Below are 20,125 nucleotides of genomic sequence, written 5' to 3' on the forward strand. Positions count from 1 at the left end.
ATGTGATTGATGCATCCATGTTTGGTTACTACCTGTCGAGCCATAGAGTATACACTTCCTTTGGCCATGAAAGAATACCATTCTGTGCAAGATACTCTTTGATTTTTTGACCTTCCACAGCTTCTAAATATACTCAACAGATGGTAGAACGTTCCTAATAACTTACATGCTACTACAAGCGTCTCGGTATAACTCTGCGTTAATACGACCTGGCCAATCAGAATGCATTCTTGAAAAGTATGGCCGCTGATGGCCTCAGCCTTTTACGAAAGTGCTGCCATCTGGTATGATTCGTTGTAAACATGACAATTGATTAGCGATTTTTTTTTTTTTTTTTTTTTTTTTTTTTTTTTTTTTTTTGCGTAAGTGGAGGGAAAAAATGTTGTTTGAACTGTGTTTAACATGTGGTCAATACGTTCAGTTGGACCATTTTTGCTATCTACACAATTCTATTTAGGAATCATGAAAACCTGTGAAATCTGCAATATCCTTTCGTATTCGAGTTTAAATTACTTTGGTAAATTTAATGTGTTTTAGGTTATCGGACAAACGTACATAGTGGTATAAATAGGCTGGATTCGATCACTGATACCCTCACCAGCTGATCATCGTAAAAAATTAATCGCGAAGTCGCCATCACCAAAGCAAGGGAATTATGGGAATAAAAGCGTCCACGGCCAGACAGTGCGAGAAATGCGTTGTGACTGGCCAGGTCGTATTATCGCAGTGTTATACCGAGACGCTTGTCATGCAACTGAGAAAAGAAAACAGACGACGTACGCATAGACGGGAAGGTATCAAGTCGATTCGTCTTCTGTATGACCATTAATAAAGCGCAGGGCAAACTCTTGAAAAAGTGGGTGTCTGCTTACCCAAACCAGTATTCAGTCGGGAGCAAGTCGTTTGGAAATGTTAAGATCCAGATACGCCCGAATGCTGGAAGCACAGTGACTATTATATGGAAAGAAGTGTTATAAAACTACATTACGAATGAATCAATTATTGTGTAAGTACCGGTATTCTGTTAAGTCATCAGCCCAGAGGCTGGTTGGATCCTCAAATAACACCACCAATGGTTATGCGGTTATAAGGAAACCCCCAAAACCAATGGCAGCACCAAAATGAGGCGTACTAGGCAAGATGAGGAGTGAGGTAGTTTGCCATTGCTTTCCTCACTGGGTCAGAAAGCACTGTTGCAGCACGACTGACCCTATGAGCAGCACCTTTCATAACACTCAGATGCACTAGTCGTGCTCTGAATGTCATTTCTTTTTCTTCTTCTTCTTTTTTTGCTAGTTGCTTTACGTCGCACCGACACAGATAGGTCTTATGGCGACGATGGGACAGGAAAGGTCAAGAAGTGGGTTAGGAAGCGGCCGTGGCCTTAATTAAGGTTTGAAAATGGGAAACCACGGAAAACCATCTTCAGGGCTGCCGACAGTGGGGTTCGAACCTACTATCTCCCGAATACTGGATACTGGCCGCACTTAAGCGACTGCAGCTATCGAGCTCGGTGAATGTCATTTCTCAGCACTACCCATACCCCAGCAACTTCCATATTGTCACAGCCATGGATGTTGACTAGGACTTCGGTGGAAGCTACACTTTACTCTGGCCTGTGCCAAGAGATGGATATAAAAGTTCTGTATCCATCAAGAAATGGTCATAAAACTGTTGAAAAGGACAGGCAAAACAATGACTACGATAGGCATATCTGAGCTATTTATAACGAATGCTGCGGAACAGCACAGGTCCACTAATTATTATTATTATTATTATTATTATTATTATTATTATTATTATTATTATTATTATTATTATTATTATTATTATTCGATTAAAAAAATATGATGTACCGTCTTTGGGAATTCCATATTCAGCACATGGTCCTGTTGAATCCCGGAGTGATATTTGACCATGGTCGCTGTACTTTCGATGTAATTACTTTGTGACCCACCGTGTGAGCAAAAAAAAAAAAAAAAAAAAATGAAAATTATAAAGTCAGATTGCCTTAGCCATTGCGGAGTCTGTAGTAAGTCTCAAATTGTAAATGCAGTATCTCGATTGAATTAGGAAAGATCTTTGAGGGAAACCTTGTTCAGGATTAAATAACATTCAGGAAACTCAATCGTCAAACATTAGCATTGTTTCCCCTCAGTACGGCATGTGCTCATCGTTTTGATACCGCACCTTCCCAAGACACTTTCCGGACTAGCACGCCGTCAGCGACAGCGCTGCAAGCACAATGCAGCTATCTCAACAGGAAGCCATATTTTCGGTCATAGATCTCGAAGCTTAGAACTGTGAAACTTCTTTGTTATAGCGTGTAGTGGACGTAACGGCTTTGATATCTTTTCAATCTAAAAAATCTTCTACATTTTACGGTAGCACAAGGTTTTGAAAGTTTCAAGTCATTTAGCTTCGGCGTGGGTTTGTGCCCTAGTTTTTACTTTTAAATGACCTTAAGTCATGAGCAGACCAGATGAATAGCACTCAAATGTGTACTTGTTACATAATATTAAAACACATTTTTGTTCTTTAACTTGGAGATGGGTTTCTTTAAAATAGGTTTCAATGATATAGTAAACTGTTAGTATTTGCAAGGTGTGAGATGACTGTGTTATCAGATTTTGGGCGCGAATAACAGATGTTATCAGCGCGTTTACTTTGAATATGATTGTGTACATTTGAGAAATGTGTTCTTTAGGTCTTGTGTTGACTCTGTCGACTCCTTGGAGCTGAATGGTCAGGGTTGAGGCCTTCGGTTCAGAGGCTACGATGTTGAGTCATGTAACTAAAGCACTAAATGATGTTTTAATTTAATTATTTTGCTGACAAAACTTTATCTAAGGCAATCCCATTTTGTGGAGTTTAGGGAAGTTCGATAGATTTCATTTTGATACAAAATACTCCCAAGAATTGCTGGAAATCCTTCATTTTGTTACCCGATGTAATTACTCTTTCTTGCCATCCATGCATAGACAGTTTTACATTATTCAGTTTTTAAAATGTCCGCAAGTTAAGCTAGTTTTAAACATCAGCTTTCATCATTCAAGAACGCAGCAAATGAAGATGACCCTTCTTGTCCAAAAATGCACTCAACTCCTTCTTCAGTTCAATAACTCTATTTTAAACCTGCCCTCGGGGTAGTCACCTCACCTCTGTGTGATAAAAGGAGTGTGTTACGGAATGAATCCACCTCTTGACATGTTTCTCAAGAACCCGTACCTTCAAAGGGCGAGATTTTATAAAAGTCATCATTTTAACAAATTACCGTTGAGAGTTAACTCCAGTAGTTGACCCTTCTGTTTGCTGCGGCGAGACTCTTACAGTCCCTCAAGAAGTCAAGTCAAGAAGGTAATGTGTACACTTTAAGGCTGAGTTCACTACTAAAGAGCTTTTATTTTTCTTTCATAGGAAGCAGAATTATTTTGTTAGGGTCCATGGTGTGCTGAGTAGTATAAAAATATGCTACAATCATTAGAAGAGAATAGCCGGAGAAATGTTCATTAATACTTTCACCGCGCGAGAATGTACAATCTCTTGAAAGAAAACGATATGCAGTATGCAAATTCCTCCGCTACACCGAGCAAACTGAAGCGACAACCAACAACCGAACATTCCAACGAATCTCAGTAACCAGTATCATAACTGAAAGGTTTTTCAAAACAACAACGTTCTGCAGCAAATAGAATAGAAAAAGAGGGGGTTAAACTTTCTGAAAGTGCATGTCGAGCATCGTCCAAAGTTGCCTGTGTGAAAAAAGGAGGGTGTTATGGATCAAACACATCTCCTGACCCGTACCTTCACAGGGCGAGATTTTATAATAGTCACCACTTTAACAGTTTCGCCGAACATTTTCGACAACACTTCTCTAACTGTTTTAGCTACCAATGCTTCTCTATGTAGAAAATAGTGTGTAAATATCATTGACGAGTTTTCTTTCTGTACTCTGGAAAACATCCTTTTTATTTCCCCAATATTGATGGTGCTCGGTCCTTGCATAGGGCTCAGCGAATACTCCGTGATAGACTTGAATCTTCCAGGTAAACAGTTCACTGCTTCAGGTATGTTAACCCCCTGTGGATGGAGGACGCAGACTAAGAATTCATTTACGGTATCCCCTGCTTGTTGTAAGAGGCGACTAAAAGGGGCGACCAAGGGATGATCAAATTAGAACCATGAAGCTAGTTGTGATTAGTACCACCACGCGGGGAACACCATGGGTCGCTTTTACTTGCGTGTAGTACCACTATGTTGGGTACCAAATAGGTTTGTGATTAGTAGCACTATATGAGTGACACCATGGGATGAGGGAACCCATGCTTCTAGCTTGCCTATGATTAGTACCAACTATATGAGGAACACTACGGGATAGTACGAGTCCCTGTGGTTAGTACTCGTGTGTGATGAACACCATAGGTTTGCATTGCCTGTAAATGGCGCCGCAATGTGCGAAACAGCGTAGGTCTGTAATACATGTGCGAATTTCATTACGTGTGAGTAGTACTATAATGTGTGGAATACCGCGAGTCTACGCTACTCTTGATTAGTACCGCAACGTGACAAATACCATGGTTCTACTTTCCTAGCGATAAGTACCATTGTGAGGGGCCGCTGACTTGGATTTTGGACCCCTTTCGACTACAAGTATCATTGATTCAGTATTGTGCCATAGAAGCAGTCCCTTGGTCAGGAATACTATTGTTCTACGCCAGCTTCTGTGAATGTGAGTCACTGTGGTTCGGTTCCACTGATCGTTTCAAATTCATATTCATCCATCCATTCATTCTTTGTCCTCACGTTTTGAATTGTGGTCAGTGGATGTTTTTTGGGCTTTTGTCATTTCATTTCGTCTCATTTCGTACCATTAGTGGCCGATGACCTAGAGGTTAGGCCCCTTTAAACAATCATCATCATCATCATCATCATCATCAGTATGTTACTTCCTGTCGCTGTGGTCTTCAGGTACAAACAGAACAAAAACAACTCAAGCAAATCCAAACCGAGCTCGGTAGCTTCAGTCGCTTAAGCGCGGCCAGTATCCAGTATTCGGGAGATAGTGGGTTAGAACCTCACTGTCGGCAGTTCTGAAGATGGTTTTCCGTAGTGTCCCATTTTCATATCAGGCAAATTCTGGGGCTGTACCTTATTAATGCCATGACCGCCTCCTTCCCACTCCTAGCCCTTTCCTGTCGTCATAAGACCTATCTGTGTCGGTGCGACATAAACCAACTCTTAAAGAAATATTGAATCCAAGTAACCGAGTCTTATTATTTCTGTCTGTGCTCTCATCTACTTCAAAATCAAATTGTTTTTTAGTTTACATATTTTCAGGGACGTTCTACTTAATGTCTTCGAATATATTTTCGGTACTCCGGGTAATCATAATGTTTAACAAAGGCACTTTATATAGACTTGCTCTTTATCTTCCTTTCCTAGCATGGTTTCAGCAATATCCTGGCAAACTGGCCCACTTAAATCTTCACCAATCATATCATATTCTTAGCAATGATCTCACGAACTTTGAACGATGCTTGAAAAGCACTTTCAGAAAGTTTAACCCTTTTTTCCATTCTGTTTGCTGCAGAACGTTGTTCTTTTGAAAAACCTTTCGGTTATGATACCGGTTACCGAGATTCGTTGGAATATTTGGTTGTTAGGTGTCGCTTCAGTTTGCTCGGTACCATTGCTTCATTACTCAGTCAGTCACTGCATAGGATACAGATGAGAAGTAGCCTGTCATAATCTGCATTCAATTTGAAACTGAAAGCTAAATAACTCTCATCGTACTTCCATAACGTTTTAGGATTATCAAAAGATACTTTGTTTGATTTTCCATTATTTACATTTGTATTTGTAATATTTATTGAAATACTTTCATTCACATAATTGGAAACGCCACTTTTTTGAAAATTCAGCATTACTGTTTTCTTCAGTTCTACGCCTTTTATTTACTAAAAACTTGTATGTTGTTAACAACGTAAGCTATCAGCAAGCAAGCGAACAAACAAAGCGAATGTGACCGAGACACACGTAGACTGGAGGCGAAATGCGAGTCATTGGCAAAGTGATGCTGGTTTGTGCGATGTTGATCATCGCTCCGAAATATCTTATTTATGCTTTTGTCTAGTACCCAAAAGCTCAAACAATAAAGATGAAACTACTTTTAGTACCGTTGAATTTAACAAGATCCGATCCGAGCAATAGTGTTTTCTGTCTGTCTGTCTGTCTGTCTGTCTGTCTGTCTGTCTGTCTGTCTGTCTGTCTGTCTGTCTGTCTGTCTGTCTGTCTGTCTGTCTGTCTGTCTGTCTGTCTGTCTGTCTGTCTGTCTTTCGCGTGGCAAAACTTCAGAACAAATTTCCAAAATTTCGCTGCACACCGGTTGGAAGTGCTTAACTTAGATTAATATTTGCATTTCATTATCATTCTCTCCGACTCGTTGGCTGAATGGTCAGCGTACTGGCCTTCGGTTCAGAGGGCCCCGGATTCGATTCTCGGCCGGGTCGGGGATTTTAACCTTAATTGGTTAATTCCAATGGCTCGTGGGCTGGGTATGTGTGGCGTATTCAATGTTAGAAATCATCCTAGGTAGGGCCCTCATCTTCACAGACATGCAGGTCGCCTAACAGGCCGTCTACTAGAAAAAGACCTGCACCAGACCTCTCCGGAGACCATACGCCATTATTATTATTATGATTATTATTATTATTATTATTATTATTATTATTATTATTATTATTATTATTATTATTATTATTATTATTATTATTCTATTCTATTCTATTCGGTTTGGTTCGTTACGACCCCTGAGGATCACGAGTGGCTTGTTCGGCACGTCTTCTCTCTTCCCAGTACCTCTTCATTCTCTCACTCCTCCTCTTTCTCTCTGCTTCCCTGATCTGAATCTGGATCCTGGTATCCGTCCATCTGTGACCATATTATCTATATATCTATCATCTATACAATCTATCTAAACAATTGTTCAAACGTTGCGACTGTATTAATCCGAGTGTGCAAAATGTCTCTTCTCGGTAGTTCGAAAAATATGATGATGTTGCGAATTAGTACTGTATTTAATATCCTGGTTTGTCTTGATAGACCAAGTAATACTAAATCTTCCTTCAAACTTTCATTCTTCTTCCTTGAGGTGCTTGAATTTTCTCAATTTTTACTTTTGGAAATGTGGATTTATCGCTTTGTATATGTATTACCAATTCATTTCAAGTAATTGAATGTTCTTGTTTTGTTTCAGGGTCGCGATGGTGGTCTTTTGACGCTATCGTGGTAGACGCCCAAGATGGACGGAGACGATTCACCAGAAGCAGCAGTAGAAGATTCAATACAAACTCGCAATGTCCCGAGGTAGTAGGCCATGCCTTTCGCCTTATACACGGGGCCCATCGCTGTGTGCAACAACGTGCAGCAACTTTCGTTAGTTGCCAAGGACGCTTTTCGCATATCATTTTCCAGTAGTATATTGTAGCAATGGCAGCATCACTATTAGAAGGAAAACGGTTTTTCTGCCGCGAGTGGGCATTCCTCAAATTAGCACACTCCCTGGAACAGCGACCAGTGTCGAAGACATGCGGTACAATGGTTGTAGGTGGCCCAGGCACTGGGAAGACTGCCCTGTGCTGCGAGATCGTGTGGCCACGATCTGGACCAGCGTGCCGCCAGCAGCGGAGTCTGAACCGCCGACTGCTGGCTTACCACTTCTGCCAAGCCCACGATGAGTCTTCACTGTCCCTCTCAGAGTTCGTCCGCAGCCTGGTTGCTCAGTTGCTCTCGCGCTGTTCGTCAGCGTCGCCTGATCAGACCGAGGACAGCGTCCAGTCGCCGTCATCTCCACATTTCCCCAAGTCCTTTTCCAGTGCTGACGGGTATGCCGATAAAGTGCGGAATGATCCTGAAATTTTGGCGGCGCTTCGACCTGAAGCATTAGATCGAGATCCGGACGAGGCTCTCAAGAAAGCAGTTTTATTTCCCCTTTTGGAAATCGAACCTCCCAAACAGTGCCTATTCTTGCTTGTCGACTCAATCGATGAGGCGCAAGTGCTCAATATAACTGGTTCACTAACAGCTAGCTCGAATAGCCGACGGAGCTCGATAGGCACGAGTAGAACCATAGCGGAATTACTAGCTAACCACCATCACTTGTTTCCACAGTGGCTGGTACTCGTGTGTACTGCTCGACGGCAGAGCAAGACTGTATCTAGAATGTTCACAGGCTTCCGTAAGATCAGTCTCGATGATCTGAGGAAGTCACCGGTGGTTCGGGATGTTCAACAATACATTTTAGCACGATTAGATCAAGAGGACGCTTTGCGACAGCACATCAGTCGGGATACAGCAGAAATGCTTAACCAGTTACATATAAAAAGCAACGGTTGTTTTTTATATTTGGAAAAAGTTCTTGATGGAGTTGCGGAAAACTTTATTGTATTACGTGAAGTGCGGGAGATCCCAGGTACCTTGAACGGTTTGTATTTGTGGTTGTGCCAGAGACTTTTTAACAGGAAGCAGTTTGCCAAGGTACAGCCTTTACTGAATGTTATTTTGGCTGCGCGCCGTCCGTTGATGCAGGATCAATTGTATCAGTGTGTGTGGACTTCAAATACGAGCATGTCACGTGACGACTTCAACAAGCGATTACACCTGTTGCGGCGCGTGTTAGCCGTGTGTAAGGACGGAACGTTACTTCTTTTCCATCACAGTTTCGCGGAGTGGTTGCTAGACGTGAAGCATTGCACGCAGAAGTATCTGTGTTCGGCTGCGGATGGTCATGCTATGCTGGCCATGTATTATACTCTTCGTGCCCACCAGCTGGGGCCAGACGACGTCCACGGGTTGGCTCTGCATCTTTCGCGCATGTCGTCGCCGCCGACGCCGCTAGCCTCGGAGATCACCGCCACCTGTGGGCTCGACTTCCATCAGCTTCAGGTGTTGTGGCTAATCGGCAGCGGGGCTCGAGTTGAAGACTGCTTGCTAACGCAAGGAGAGGGAACAGATGCTCCGGGACGGCCTCCTCCCAAGGATCCTCGTATCTTACGGCTTCTTCTGGAAGCTGGCGCCAGAGTAACTAGTCACAATGAGGAGAACGTCTCCGGGGAAGGTGGTGCTGAACGAGTGGATGAAGTTGTCACATCTAGTCAGGTATGTCATTCTACAGTATTTTCTTTATTATGCCATCAAAGATCCAATGTTTTATTCAACAAAATAAGTTAAGGGGATTCATCATCATGGCTAAATGGTTAGCGTGCTGGCCTTTGGTCAGAGAGCTCCCGGGTTCGATTTCCGACAGGGTAGGGAATTTTAACCGTCATTGGTTAATTCCTCTGGCACGGGGACTGGGTGTATGTGCCGTCTTCGTCATCATTTCATCCTCACCACGACGCGCAGGTCGCTTACGGGAGTCAAATCAAAAAGACCTGCAGCAGGCCTCTCCGGAGGACCCAATATTTATTTATTTATTTATTTATTTATGTATTTATTTATTTATTTATTTATTTATTTATTCATTTATTTCCAAATTTAAAACGCAGGAATATATCAATAGGATAAAGTACCACACAACATTTGAAGTTGATTAGTTAATTTGTTGCAATGTTATTAAAATTTAATAATGTTCGTTTTTATATGTTGCATTGAAAATAATTTGACAGACTTGTCAAAAATACTCATATACTTAATAATAACTCTGGGTTTTGCAGTCGGGTATAAACTGTTGGAGACAGACGTTTTTCGTTATTCATACAATAGGCAACACTAGTTTGGTTCTATTTTAGTAATAAAAATATGAAGGTAATGTTCAGCTGATAATAAAGTTGCCTCTGTGGGTCCGTGGTAGAGTGTCGGCCTCCGGATCCCAAGATAGCGGGTTCAAACCCGGCAGAGGTAATCAGATTTTTGAAGGGCGGAAAAAAGGCCATTCGATACTCCATGCCGTACGATGTCGGCGTGTAAAGGATCTCTGGTGACACATTTGGTGTTTACCCGACAAAATTCATTAAATCTCAGCCATAGACGCCCAAGAGAGATCCGGTTTACTCTGTCTGCCATCTAGTGGGCCTAGAGTAAAACGGAACGTCGAAATTGACGAGCAGACAGCCAGATGGCATCAAATCGAAATGTCTGCTCACGGTAGCTGATGCCATACGATTATTATTATTAGCTGATAATAAAATGCAGAATTACTTTTAATTCCTGTACATATTGAAATTTTATCCGAAAATTTGAGGTGAATCTGATAAGAACTCTATTGCAAGAAGCATTTTATACATTGCAAAGAGCCGATAACATTTTAAGGTAGAAAAATGCAATTTAAAGTTTTAAGAAATATACTTGCTTTAAAACTGCTGTGGACTCTTAAGTTATTCTCTCAGATTTCTGTCTCTTATGCACAGTATAGGCCTACTACAAGGTAAATATATTTCAGCAGGATTATTGAAATGGTAGTTCGAAAGAACTTTGAAGCCAGTATTGTTTGACAAGTTCCGTGGTTCAAATCTCGGTCAGTCCGTGTGAGATTTGTGCTGGACAAAGCGGAGGCGGGACAGGTTTTTCTCCGGGTACTCCGGTTTTCCCTATCATATTTCATTCTAGCAACACTCTCCAGTATCATTTCATTTCATCTGTCGTTCATTAATCATTAATCATTGCCCCAGAAAAGGGCGACAGGCTTCGGCAGCCGGCATAATTCCTATCCTGGCCGCTAAATGGGCCCTTCATTCATTCCATTTCTGACCCGGTCGAATGAATGGAAACAGGCTGTGGATTTTCATTTTCATTGTTTGACACCTTGAGAGAAAAGGGCTATTCTTGCTCTTTATACGCCGTTCTGCTACAATTTAAATCTCATTTAGAGATTTAAAAATGGCGTTTGTGCAAAAATGGTGACGAGATTTGAAAGAGGAAGAAGTGCATTTTTAAGAATAAAATTTAAAATTTGATTTTTTGATAAAAATTTTCAGCAAAATTTCAGTCATGGCTTCCCTTAAGTAAGAATCAGGCTCTAAAATTGTGAGAAATGTCTGTGTAAAAATTATGTCAATGTCTGTACATTTCAAATTTTTGGCTAATACTGAGGTTTCTTTTCCTCAGACGAGGTGTATAATCAATCAGTTTTTCCTTCAGTTTCATTCCTGCATATTTTTGTATGCCGGTATCACGCCAGATGTGATGGGCATGAACGTTGTGTCTGAGTGCAAGGTATCCTGGAAAGCAAAATAGTTTACAAATCATAACAATTTTCTTAACTTGAGTGGGGGGTTGAGAAGCAGCTCCTGAGTGTTTTTTTTTCTTTTTTCCACATTTCCACAACGATTAATTTTAGAGAATAGAATTGTACTGGTATAACAAAAATATAGAAGTAAATAAGAGTATTGGGACTTAACATTTTAATTCAGCTCTTTTTTCGGGGGGGGGGTAGCCATTACAGATACATCTGCGGAAAGCAGCTTCCAGTACTTTTCACGTTGTGAAATAGAAGTGATAATAATAATAATAATAATAATAATAATAATAATAATAATAATAATAATATTTAATTAAGTGGCTGTACTGAGTGTGGCTTTCTCCCGGGGTATTACACCTTTTCCCAGAAAATGCTAGGGTAGTACCTTACCTTCAGTCTCAAGAAACGTGCCTATATGCGTCCTCTAATGATTACATTCAACGTATTCAAACTAGCTGGGATGAGTGCTTCAGACGGTAGACCTCTTGGCTTTCTGAGCCTAGGCTGGTGGGTTCGATTCTGGCCAGTATTATTTGAAGGTGCTCAAATACGCCAGCCTCGTATCGGTAGATTTATTGGTACGTAAAAGAACTCCTGCGGGACAAAGTTTTCTCTTCTATGTCTGGCCAGTTGTCATGAATGCTCCATGAGACTTCTGGTCATGCAGTCTACTTTTTACAGTTCGATCTTGACTTATGACGTCCATTGACCCCAAGAAATCGTTATTTAGCATGTCCCGAGAGCTCTCCAGGCCGATAGTTGCAGGCAGCCCAGGGACGACTCCTTTTGGGCAAGTTATCAACACTGCCTACGTTTTGTGTTACAGTTCTATGTCCGAACTCTGTACTACTTCATGTGGCAACTTTTCTCGGGTACGGCCCATCGTGGCATAAAGTGACTATACGAAAACGATCCAACTTCGGCATCGTCCTCATCACATTAACCTACTTTCTATACATTGTTTTACCAAAGGACGGCAGTATTTTGTTCCTGGCGGCACAAATGTAACTGATATACTTCCCATGCTTTGACTTCGGTTTGCTTTCGCAAGGTGCATGTTTGTTATAGCCAGTTCAGTTGACTGCTCAGTTGACGTAGCATATCCATTCAATATCGGAGTTCGCTTACCAGAATTATAGAGGGGATTAAAAACATGTTATGTATGTGTATTGTTTATTAGTGACTGGCAATTCAAAAAAAGTATAGATCGTTTGTACTAGGTAAGTCTCCTATTGGAATTCTTCATTAGATACTTCTTGTTAATATGAATTCCAGCACTATAATTTAGCTGTGCGTTTCAACCGAACAAGAATTAGGTCGCTTCTCCATAGCATTATCGACTTCCACTCACAGTTTGCCGCAAAATATTCGCCAGGCACGCTGTCATATCTGACTTCAGGTTTATTTTACGTATAGTTTTAGCACGAAACCGGGAACATTGTAGAATTCCTCAAATTCTCAATACTCCTTGTTCGAGCTGTATTATTACTTCGTTTGGAAACTTACATTTTGAGCAGCTCATAAAGAGGATTTGTTCTGATGTGTTCCTCCGACAGTGTTCCTAATAGCCCAATGCAGTTCCTAGTAATAAATTCGGAAAACTTAAGGAATGCCGGGGATAGTACTCGAATTGTGAATACATGAAGGATTGTCCAGGTGCTTCTGAAAGCCATTAACATATCATTGCATCTTATCCATGCAAAACTGGCTGTCTGAATACTGCCAAGGTCACTGTAGGATTTGGCTTACGACTGATAAACAAATTCAGTCCAAGCAAGCTTGTCTATGTACCTCCCTTCTATATACTGTCCACTAAAATGCCTAGTTAGTTAGTTAGTTAGTTAGTTAGTTAAAACCACACTTATTTACATACAGGCAGGAAGATTTGATATGAATGTGCCGGCATCGACAAACGGGTGTACCAGTTGTATTCGTACACATGGACAGGATGATGCCCACAGCTTATTTGCGATTGCACGGAAAAGTCTCAGTGACGGCATGCGACTGGTCAGGTGCGTTAGTCTCCTTCCTAGTGTATCTGTGTTGGACATGGTTGAGAGTGCAGAGTTAAGTACGGAGCTTCAGAACGCTATACTTAAACTGGCACTTACAGAATTTTCATTGGGAAAGATTCGACAGCTGGTCAATAGAACACATTCTACGGTGCAATATGTGAGTGATAAATTGAAATACAAAGGCACTATTAAGTACACGCCAAGCAAACCTAGAAGAAAGTGTTGAACTGAAAGGGAAGAACGGTTTGTTGTTCGACTGATAAAGTCAGAGTCCAAATTAAGTGCACCAGTATTGAGGCAGTTCACGGGGGAACGAACTGGAAAGAAGATCAGCAACTCCACCATCCGTCGGATCGTGTATCGACATGGGTAATGTGGAAGAATCCCTCGGAAAATGCCATACGTAAGTAGAAAAAATAGACGGCTTAGACTGACATTCGCTAAGGAGCGTGTAAATAAGATGCTTGTTGTTTTAAGGGGCCTAACATCGAAGGTCATCGGCCCATGTAAATAAGGAGAACGAATTCTGGAATGATGTTATCTGATCTGATGAGACGGAAATAAACCTTTTCGGGCCATATGGCATCCACAGGATATGGAGAAAAATTTGTTCGGACAATGATGTGACAACTGTAAAATACGGCGGTGGGTCTGTAATACTTTGCGGCTGTATGGCAGCCAGAGGTGTGGGTAACATATATTTTATTGACGGAATAATGAACAAGGAGGGCTATAATGCAGTCCTGAGGGCAAACATGACACAGAGTGCCGGAAAAATGGGGATGCCACCTGTTTTATTCCAGCATGATAATGACCCAAAACACACTGCAGATATTAATAAGACATAGTTGATCGGGAACATTTTTAAGCAGCTTAGAACACCTCCCCAGTCTCTGGATTTAAATCCCATCGAACATCTTTGGGCTACGTTGAAGAGGAATATCCGTAGACAACGTGTGCGCACGAAGGAGGAACTTAAATATATGATTCTTCAGGAATGGCAGAACATCCGCCCGGACATGGGCAAGAAATTAGTTTATTCTGTGGGGCGACGATGTCAGGCAGTTATAAAGTAAGGGACATTCCACTAGATACTAACATGTTCCAGGAATCCTTTATTTTTTGTCAATTTCAAGTGTTCAGTTTGCTTGCACGAATAGGAAAGATACAAGATTATGGGCGCGCTTTTCTTTATTAGAAGCTGTATGTTTTGTTAACATGGTAGCAAAGAGATATACCGGTAGTAGATATAGGATTTCTGAAGGCTTTGTTGAATATATATTCAGTGAATAAATTCCTTTTCAGTTTATTATTTTCTGGCAGTGCATTGAGGTACTAAAGCAAACAGCCCGTACGAATAGAATAATTTCATACTGTATGGTACAAAAACTCTGTTAGGCAAAGAGAAAATGTTGATACATTTTAAACACAATGTGTATTTGTACTTGTTCAAAAGTCTAAGATGGCCAACTCGCTTATCAGCTCTCAGCCTAAACGACTGTTATTAGAATCATAAATTATCGTATCGTGCCAGAATTTAGATGGTTGTCGATAATAAATATAAGGAGTTATTTTATAGCTAATATAACCATTTATTTCCACTAGCCCTTGATGACTTGTATTTGTACCCACAATGACTTGAAAACTTCCATATTGTATCTTCTCTGGAAGATGAAAGGTTTCACACGGTTTACAAACTTTCATGCCCATGTGTATTGATTCCTTGGGCTTGTTTACTCTTGCTATTAGTTTTATAATTTAACGCTTGGGCTCAAATTTCGATCCACGCCACGCTTGGTAACTGCTAAGCAAGTCGAGCACCCAAACTTTTCCTTAATTTCAATACAGGCAAATTGCTTTATATATATATGCACTCTAGAATTCTGGTATATAGTCTGGTGAAGGAGAATATAGAAAAGAGAGTATAGAGAAGAGAGGAGTAAAAGTAGAATAAATATTGGAGGAAGGAAGGGGGTGGTGGGGAGATAGAAAACTGTTTAGTCATTCATTCATTACCTGATCCAGAAGACTGAAAATGATGATGATGATGATGATGATGATGATGATGATGATGATGATGGAGGAGGTCGAGTAACCCTCAGAGCGCCTTGCATGAATATCAGATGGTGAAGATTACAAGTTGTTCTCAAAACATATGGGGCTGTCCTCGATCTTGCTTTAGAAGGACTTTGATTTTCACTCACTTCTTTTTTTTTTTTTTTTTTTTTTTGCCAGAAAGTGTTTTCATAATCTCCGCCAACTTACGCTGACTCATTATTATTAATATTCACGAACAGTGCAAATAATGAAACACTCAATACAACCATAGACATAATAGATGGTAAATAAACTAATTGTTAAAAGTTATTTTAGCGGGGAATTATTCCTTAAACAAGTGTTTAAGATTCACCACAAGATGCTAGCTTACAGTTTCTGGTTGCACTAGTACCAAAATATGTTTATATTAGTACCATGGCTTAAAGTAAATAGTTCCTTAACGTAAAAGATGCGTAAAGCGGTCTAGGGGTGCGTGCTCACCCCTCACTCCGGGGGGCCCGGGTTTTATTTCCGGCCAGGACAGCGATATTTACCTAGGTATGAGTGTTACCTAGAGGTCCACTGAGCGTACAGTACTGACGCACACAGTTCACGAGTTTACGAGCTATCTGACGGTGAGATGGCGGCCCCGGTGTAGAAAGCCAAGAATAATGGCCGAGAGGATTCGTCGCGCTGACCATGATTCACCTCACAATATGCAGGCCTTCTAGCTCCCCAGCGGTCGCTTGGTAGACCAAGGCCCATCATGGCTGTAGCACCATGGGGTTTGTTTGGTTTATACAGCGCGTAAAGTGCGCTATTTCCATTTCTACAAAGAATACATTTTTTTTTTGTTTGCAAATTGCTTTACGTCGCACCGACACAAAGATATCTTATGGTGACGATGGGATAGGAAAGGGCTAGGAGTGGGAAGGAAGCGGTCGTGACGTTAATTGAAGATGCAGCCCCAGCATTTGCCTGGTGTGAAAATAGGAAGCCACGAAATACCATCTTCAGGGCTGCCGCCAGTGAGGTTCGAACCCACTATCTCCCAAATTCAAGCTCACAGCCGTCCAACCCTAACCACACGGCCAACTCTCTCGATAAAATAATACTTAATTGTACAACGTGAGGCAAAGTAAATTGCATATTTATCATGTTGTTAAACGTAGCAGATTTGGTTGGGCATCCATCTAAAATGGTTATCGTTCCTGGGTAGAAGAGCGACGTCGTCTGTTGGCAAACTGTACGAGTGCTTAAATTCAAGAGCTCTGTCTTAATTGATTTACTGGCACGTTAAATAACCCCTCTTTCGAGAAAAATTCCGGGTTTGTGACATCTCTTAATTCTAGAGCAATTGCAGGTGCGTGAAACCCACTTATTTATTTATTTATTTATTTATTTATTTATTTATTTATTTATTTATTTATTTATTTATTTATTTATTTATTTATTTATTTATTTATTTATTTATTTATTTATTTATTTATTTATTTATTTATTTATTTATTTATTTATTTATTTATTTATTTATTTATTTATTTATTTATTTATTTATTTATTTATTTATTTATTTATTTATTTATTTATTTATTTATTTATTTATTTATTTATTTATTTATTTATTTATTTATTTATTTATTTATTTATTTATTTATTTATTTATTTATTTATTTATTTATTTATTTATTTATTTATTTATTTATTTATTTATTTATTTATTTATTTATTTATTTATTTATTTATTTATTTATTTATTTATTTATTTATTTATTTATTTATTTATTTATTTATTTATTTATTTATTTATTTATTTATTTATTTATTTATTTATTTATTTATTTACATCTGCCTAGAAATTGAGTCATAAGCCTATTATGAAAATAAGTCATAATAATGTTATTGGTTTAACGTTTCACTGACTACTGTTACGGTTTTTGGGGACTCAGAGGTGCCAGAATGTTATTTGCTGACACGAGGCTGACGTATTGCCCGACAACTTAAGCTCAGAAAGCCAGTACAGTATCTTCTGCGGAGTCACTCAGTCCGGCTATGGATGTATGTATTGCACCCAAATTGCCTTAGACGCTGTGAGCTTGCATTCGGGAGATAGTGGGTTCGAACCGCACTGTCGGCAGCCCTAAAGATGGTTTTCCGTGGTTTCTCATTTTCACACCAGACAAATGCTGGGGCTGGACCTTAATTAAGGCCATGGTCGCTTCCCTGGACCTTTCCTATCCCATCGTCGCCATAAGACAGCGCGATGTAAATCAACTTGTAAAAAAGTGCATGCATGTATGTATGTTAGATTTGGATGTTTATTTCAATTCTATTTTATTGTGAACGTAAAAAATACATCTTCAAGCCATTATTAAAAGTGAGGTCCCCCAAATATTTATTCCAGCCAGATCATTGTGAATGTAGGCCTACATAAAACTAAAAATGCCTGTATAGTTCAAAGTGCAGTGATATTGTGCTATGTTTGATGTAGGTGTCGGCGGAGAGCAGTCCCTTGCTGGACCCCTTGGCCGAGCTTTTGGGAGAAGGGGGAGATGTTAACCGGGCGGATGGTAGTGGTCGAACACTGCTACACCAGCTGGCTGCCGAGGGCAACGTACATCTTCTGGAGCTGGCTGTCGCTACCCGAGGTGCCGACCTGGAGGCTACAGATCGACACGGCCAGACCCCACTGAACCTGGCCGCACGACACGGCTACGGCGAGGTGGTGAAGGTGTTGCTCACTGCAGGCGCACGTGCGGATCACGCCGACTGCGATGGCTGGACGGCACTACGGGCTGCCGCCTGGGGAGGACACACGCAGGTATTTGTCTCGCTCCATGTTCCTAATAATTATGTGTAATTTGTGAATTATTAGTTGCCCCTGTGCCCGGATTCCGGCCTCATGTTTACGGATTCAATCCTGGCAAGGTGGTTGATTCGTTAAAGCCATCATTGTTGTCAAGATTGGTGGAGTCTTCCTCGAGAACAGTCGTGAGTTTCTTCTGAAGACGCGGAGCAAAGTTCTCTGCGAAACGTAACGAAATTCGCCTTGTTTTCTTGACACGGCAAAACACCGAATGCTTATTATCATGTCTACGATAATTGACATAATTTCTTCCCCCGATCTCGGACCAACCCATACTGAGTTACAGGATGACATGTGTGGAACCGTGCAGTGTTTAGGCAACCTCTTAGCAATAGACATGATATAGGCTTTTGGGCTTAAGCCGCATCAAGAAAATAAGGCGAAATTCTTTACGTTTCTCGACTGTCCACGAGAAAGGCTTCTCAAACAATGAGCTTTGAATTTAAACGTTGTAATAGAAGTGGAAATGGTACGTTCATTCGTCACCAGATGGCTCCCCGGACGCGGTACAGCGCTAGCGTTCGAAGCGGAAGCTGACGGAACCATAAGAATCAGTCTGAGAGGTTACATAACATAACATGTGTACGTAACATATGACATTGACACAAGCCCGGAATGAAACTGGCGATAAGGAACGTATGAATTTGGAAAACACCGGGACGAAATAAGAATAGTGAAGGGAGAGGGAAGGGAACTACCTACATAAATCCTTAGTGACTGTCAACCACGTATTACTTAATTGATAGCCAGTGTCCCTGTTGTTCAAAGACAAATTGTCCCCACTTTTACATTCTGGGGTATACGAAATTCCCTGACTTGCGGTAAGGTATGCATTGGCCAAACATGCCGATCAATTTGTACCCCTATCAAGGAACATGAACGTAATATTCGTCTCAACCAGTCAGACAAATTAGCAATAGCTGAGCACACTCTATCGTCGGGTCATGTTCCATGATGCTCGAGCTCCTACCCACACTACTGTCGGATTTTTTATTATGGACACTCGAGTTTAGGCTTTAATTACAAACGAACCAATAGGCCTATTGCAGTGCGAGTTATACCAATATTTTCCTTGTTTAATTCTATATTATCGTATATAAGACACATTGTTTTTGACATTCATTAAATATTTTTTATTTGTGGTTGCAATAAATATTGCCCAGGTTTTTGGCTTCTCTAGGAAGCGCTCACTTAAAAATATATACAAAGAAAACTACTTGACGTATGGTAGTGAAATTTGTATATGTTATAACCACATGTATTTGTAGTGTAATACTCGTTACATTTTTTTCAACCACTCCGAAAGCAACTCTTTCTCAGCCCAGGATAAACGTACAGCAGCAAACTTGGGCTTGTTTTGAAGCACTCAGTCATGGTTTTCAGAAACTACAACTGTAACCGTACATTGTGGTACCGAATTTGTATAGAGTAATATTGAAAGGAGGTTTTGTGTACGCCGGACCGTGCGATTAACAGCAGGCCAGGTGGTGAAATCGGGCGCAGTGTTGCCGCTACAGGGCCAGGATTCTACGGAAAGCTGTGAAAATACGTAAAAATCCTAACAATTTCAACAGGGACACTGGCTATCAATTAAGTAATACCTAGTTGCCAGCCATTAAGGATTCACGTAGGTAGTTAGTTCCCTGTCCCTTCACTGTTCTTATTTCGTCTCGGTGTTTTCAAAATTCGTACGTTCCTCATCGCCAGATGTTTCATTCCGGGCTCCTGCCAATGTCATATGTTACGTACACATGTTATGTGATCCTCTCAAACTGATTCTGATGGTTCCGTCAGCTTCCGCTTCGAACGCTAGTGCTGTACCGCGTCCGGGGAACCATCTGGTGACGAATGAACGTACCATTTCCACTTCTGTTATAACGTCTAAATTCAAAGCTCATTGTTTGAGAAGCCTTTCTCGTTCATAGTCGAGATTTTCTTCTGATGACGCAAAGCAAAGTTCTCTGCGAAACG

The 20,125-nt window shown here is 40.7% G+C and overlaps 1 protein-coding gene across 1 annotated transcript in view; it reads left to right on the forward strand.

Annotated features, from left to right (window-relative positions):
- The window catches only part of LOC136884254 (ankyrin repeat domain-containing protein 50), a 320,592-nt gene that overhangs the window by 202,845 nt on the left and 97,622 nt on the right, over positions 1-20,125 (forward strand). The window contains exons 2-3 of the mRNA XM_068230117.1: positions 7,256-9,156; positions 17,780-18,109. Of these exons, the coding sequence (XP_068086218.1) occupies positions 7,489-9,156; positions 17,780-18,109 (1,998 nt within the window). The 5' untranslated portion in view covers positions 7,256-7,488. The remainder of the gene's footprint in view (positions 1-7,255; positions 9,157-17,779; positions 18,110-20,125) is intronic.

This window comes from Anabrus simplex, chromosome 1 (assembly GCF_040414725.1).
Source record: "Anabrus simplex isolate iqAnaSimp1 chromosome 1, ASM4041472v1, whole genome shotgun sequence".
Classification (NCBI taxonomy): domain Eukaryota; kingdom Metazoa; phylum Arthropoda; class Insecta; order Orthoptera; family Tettigoniidae; genus Anabrus; species Anabrus simplex.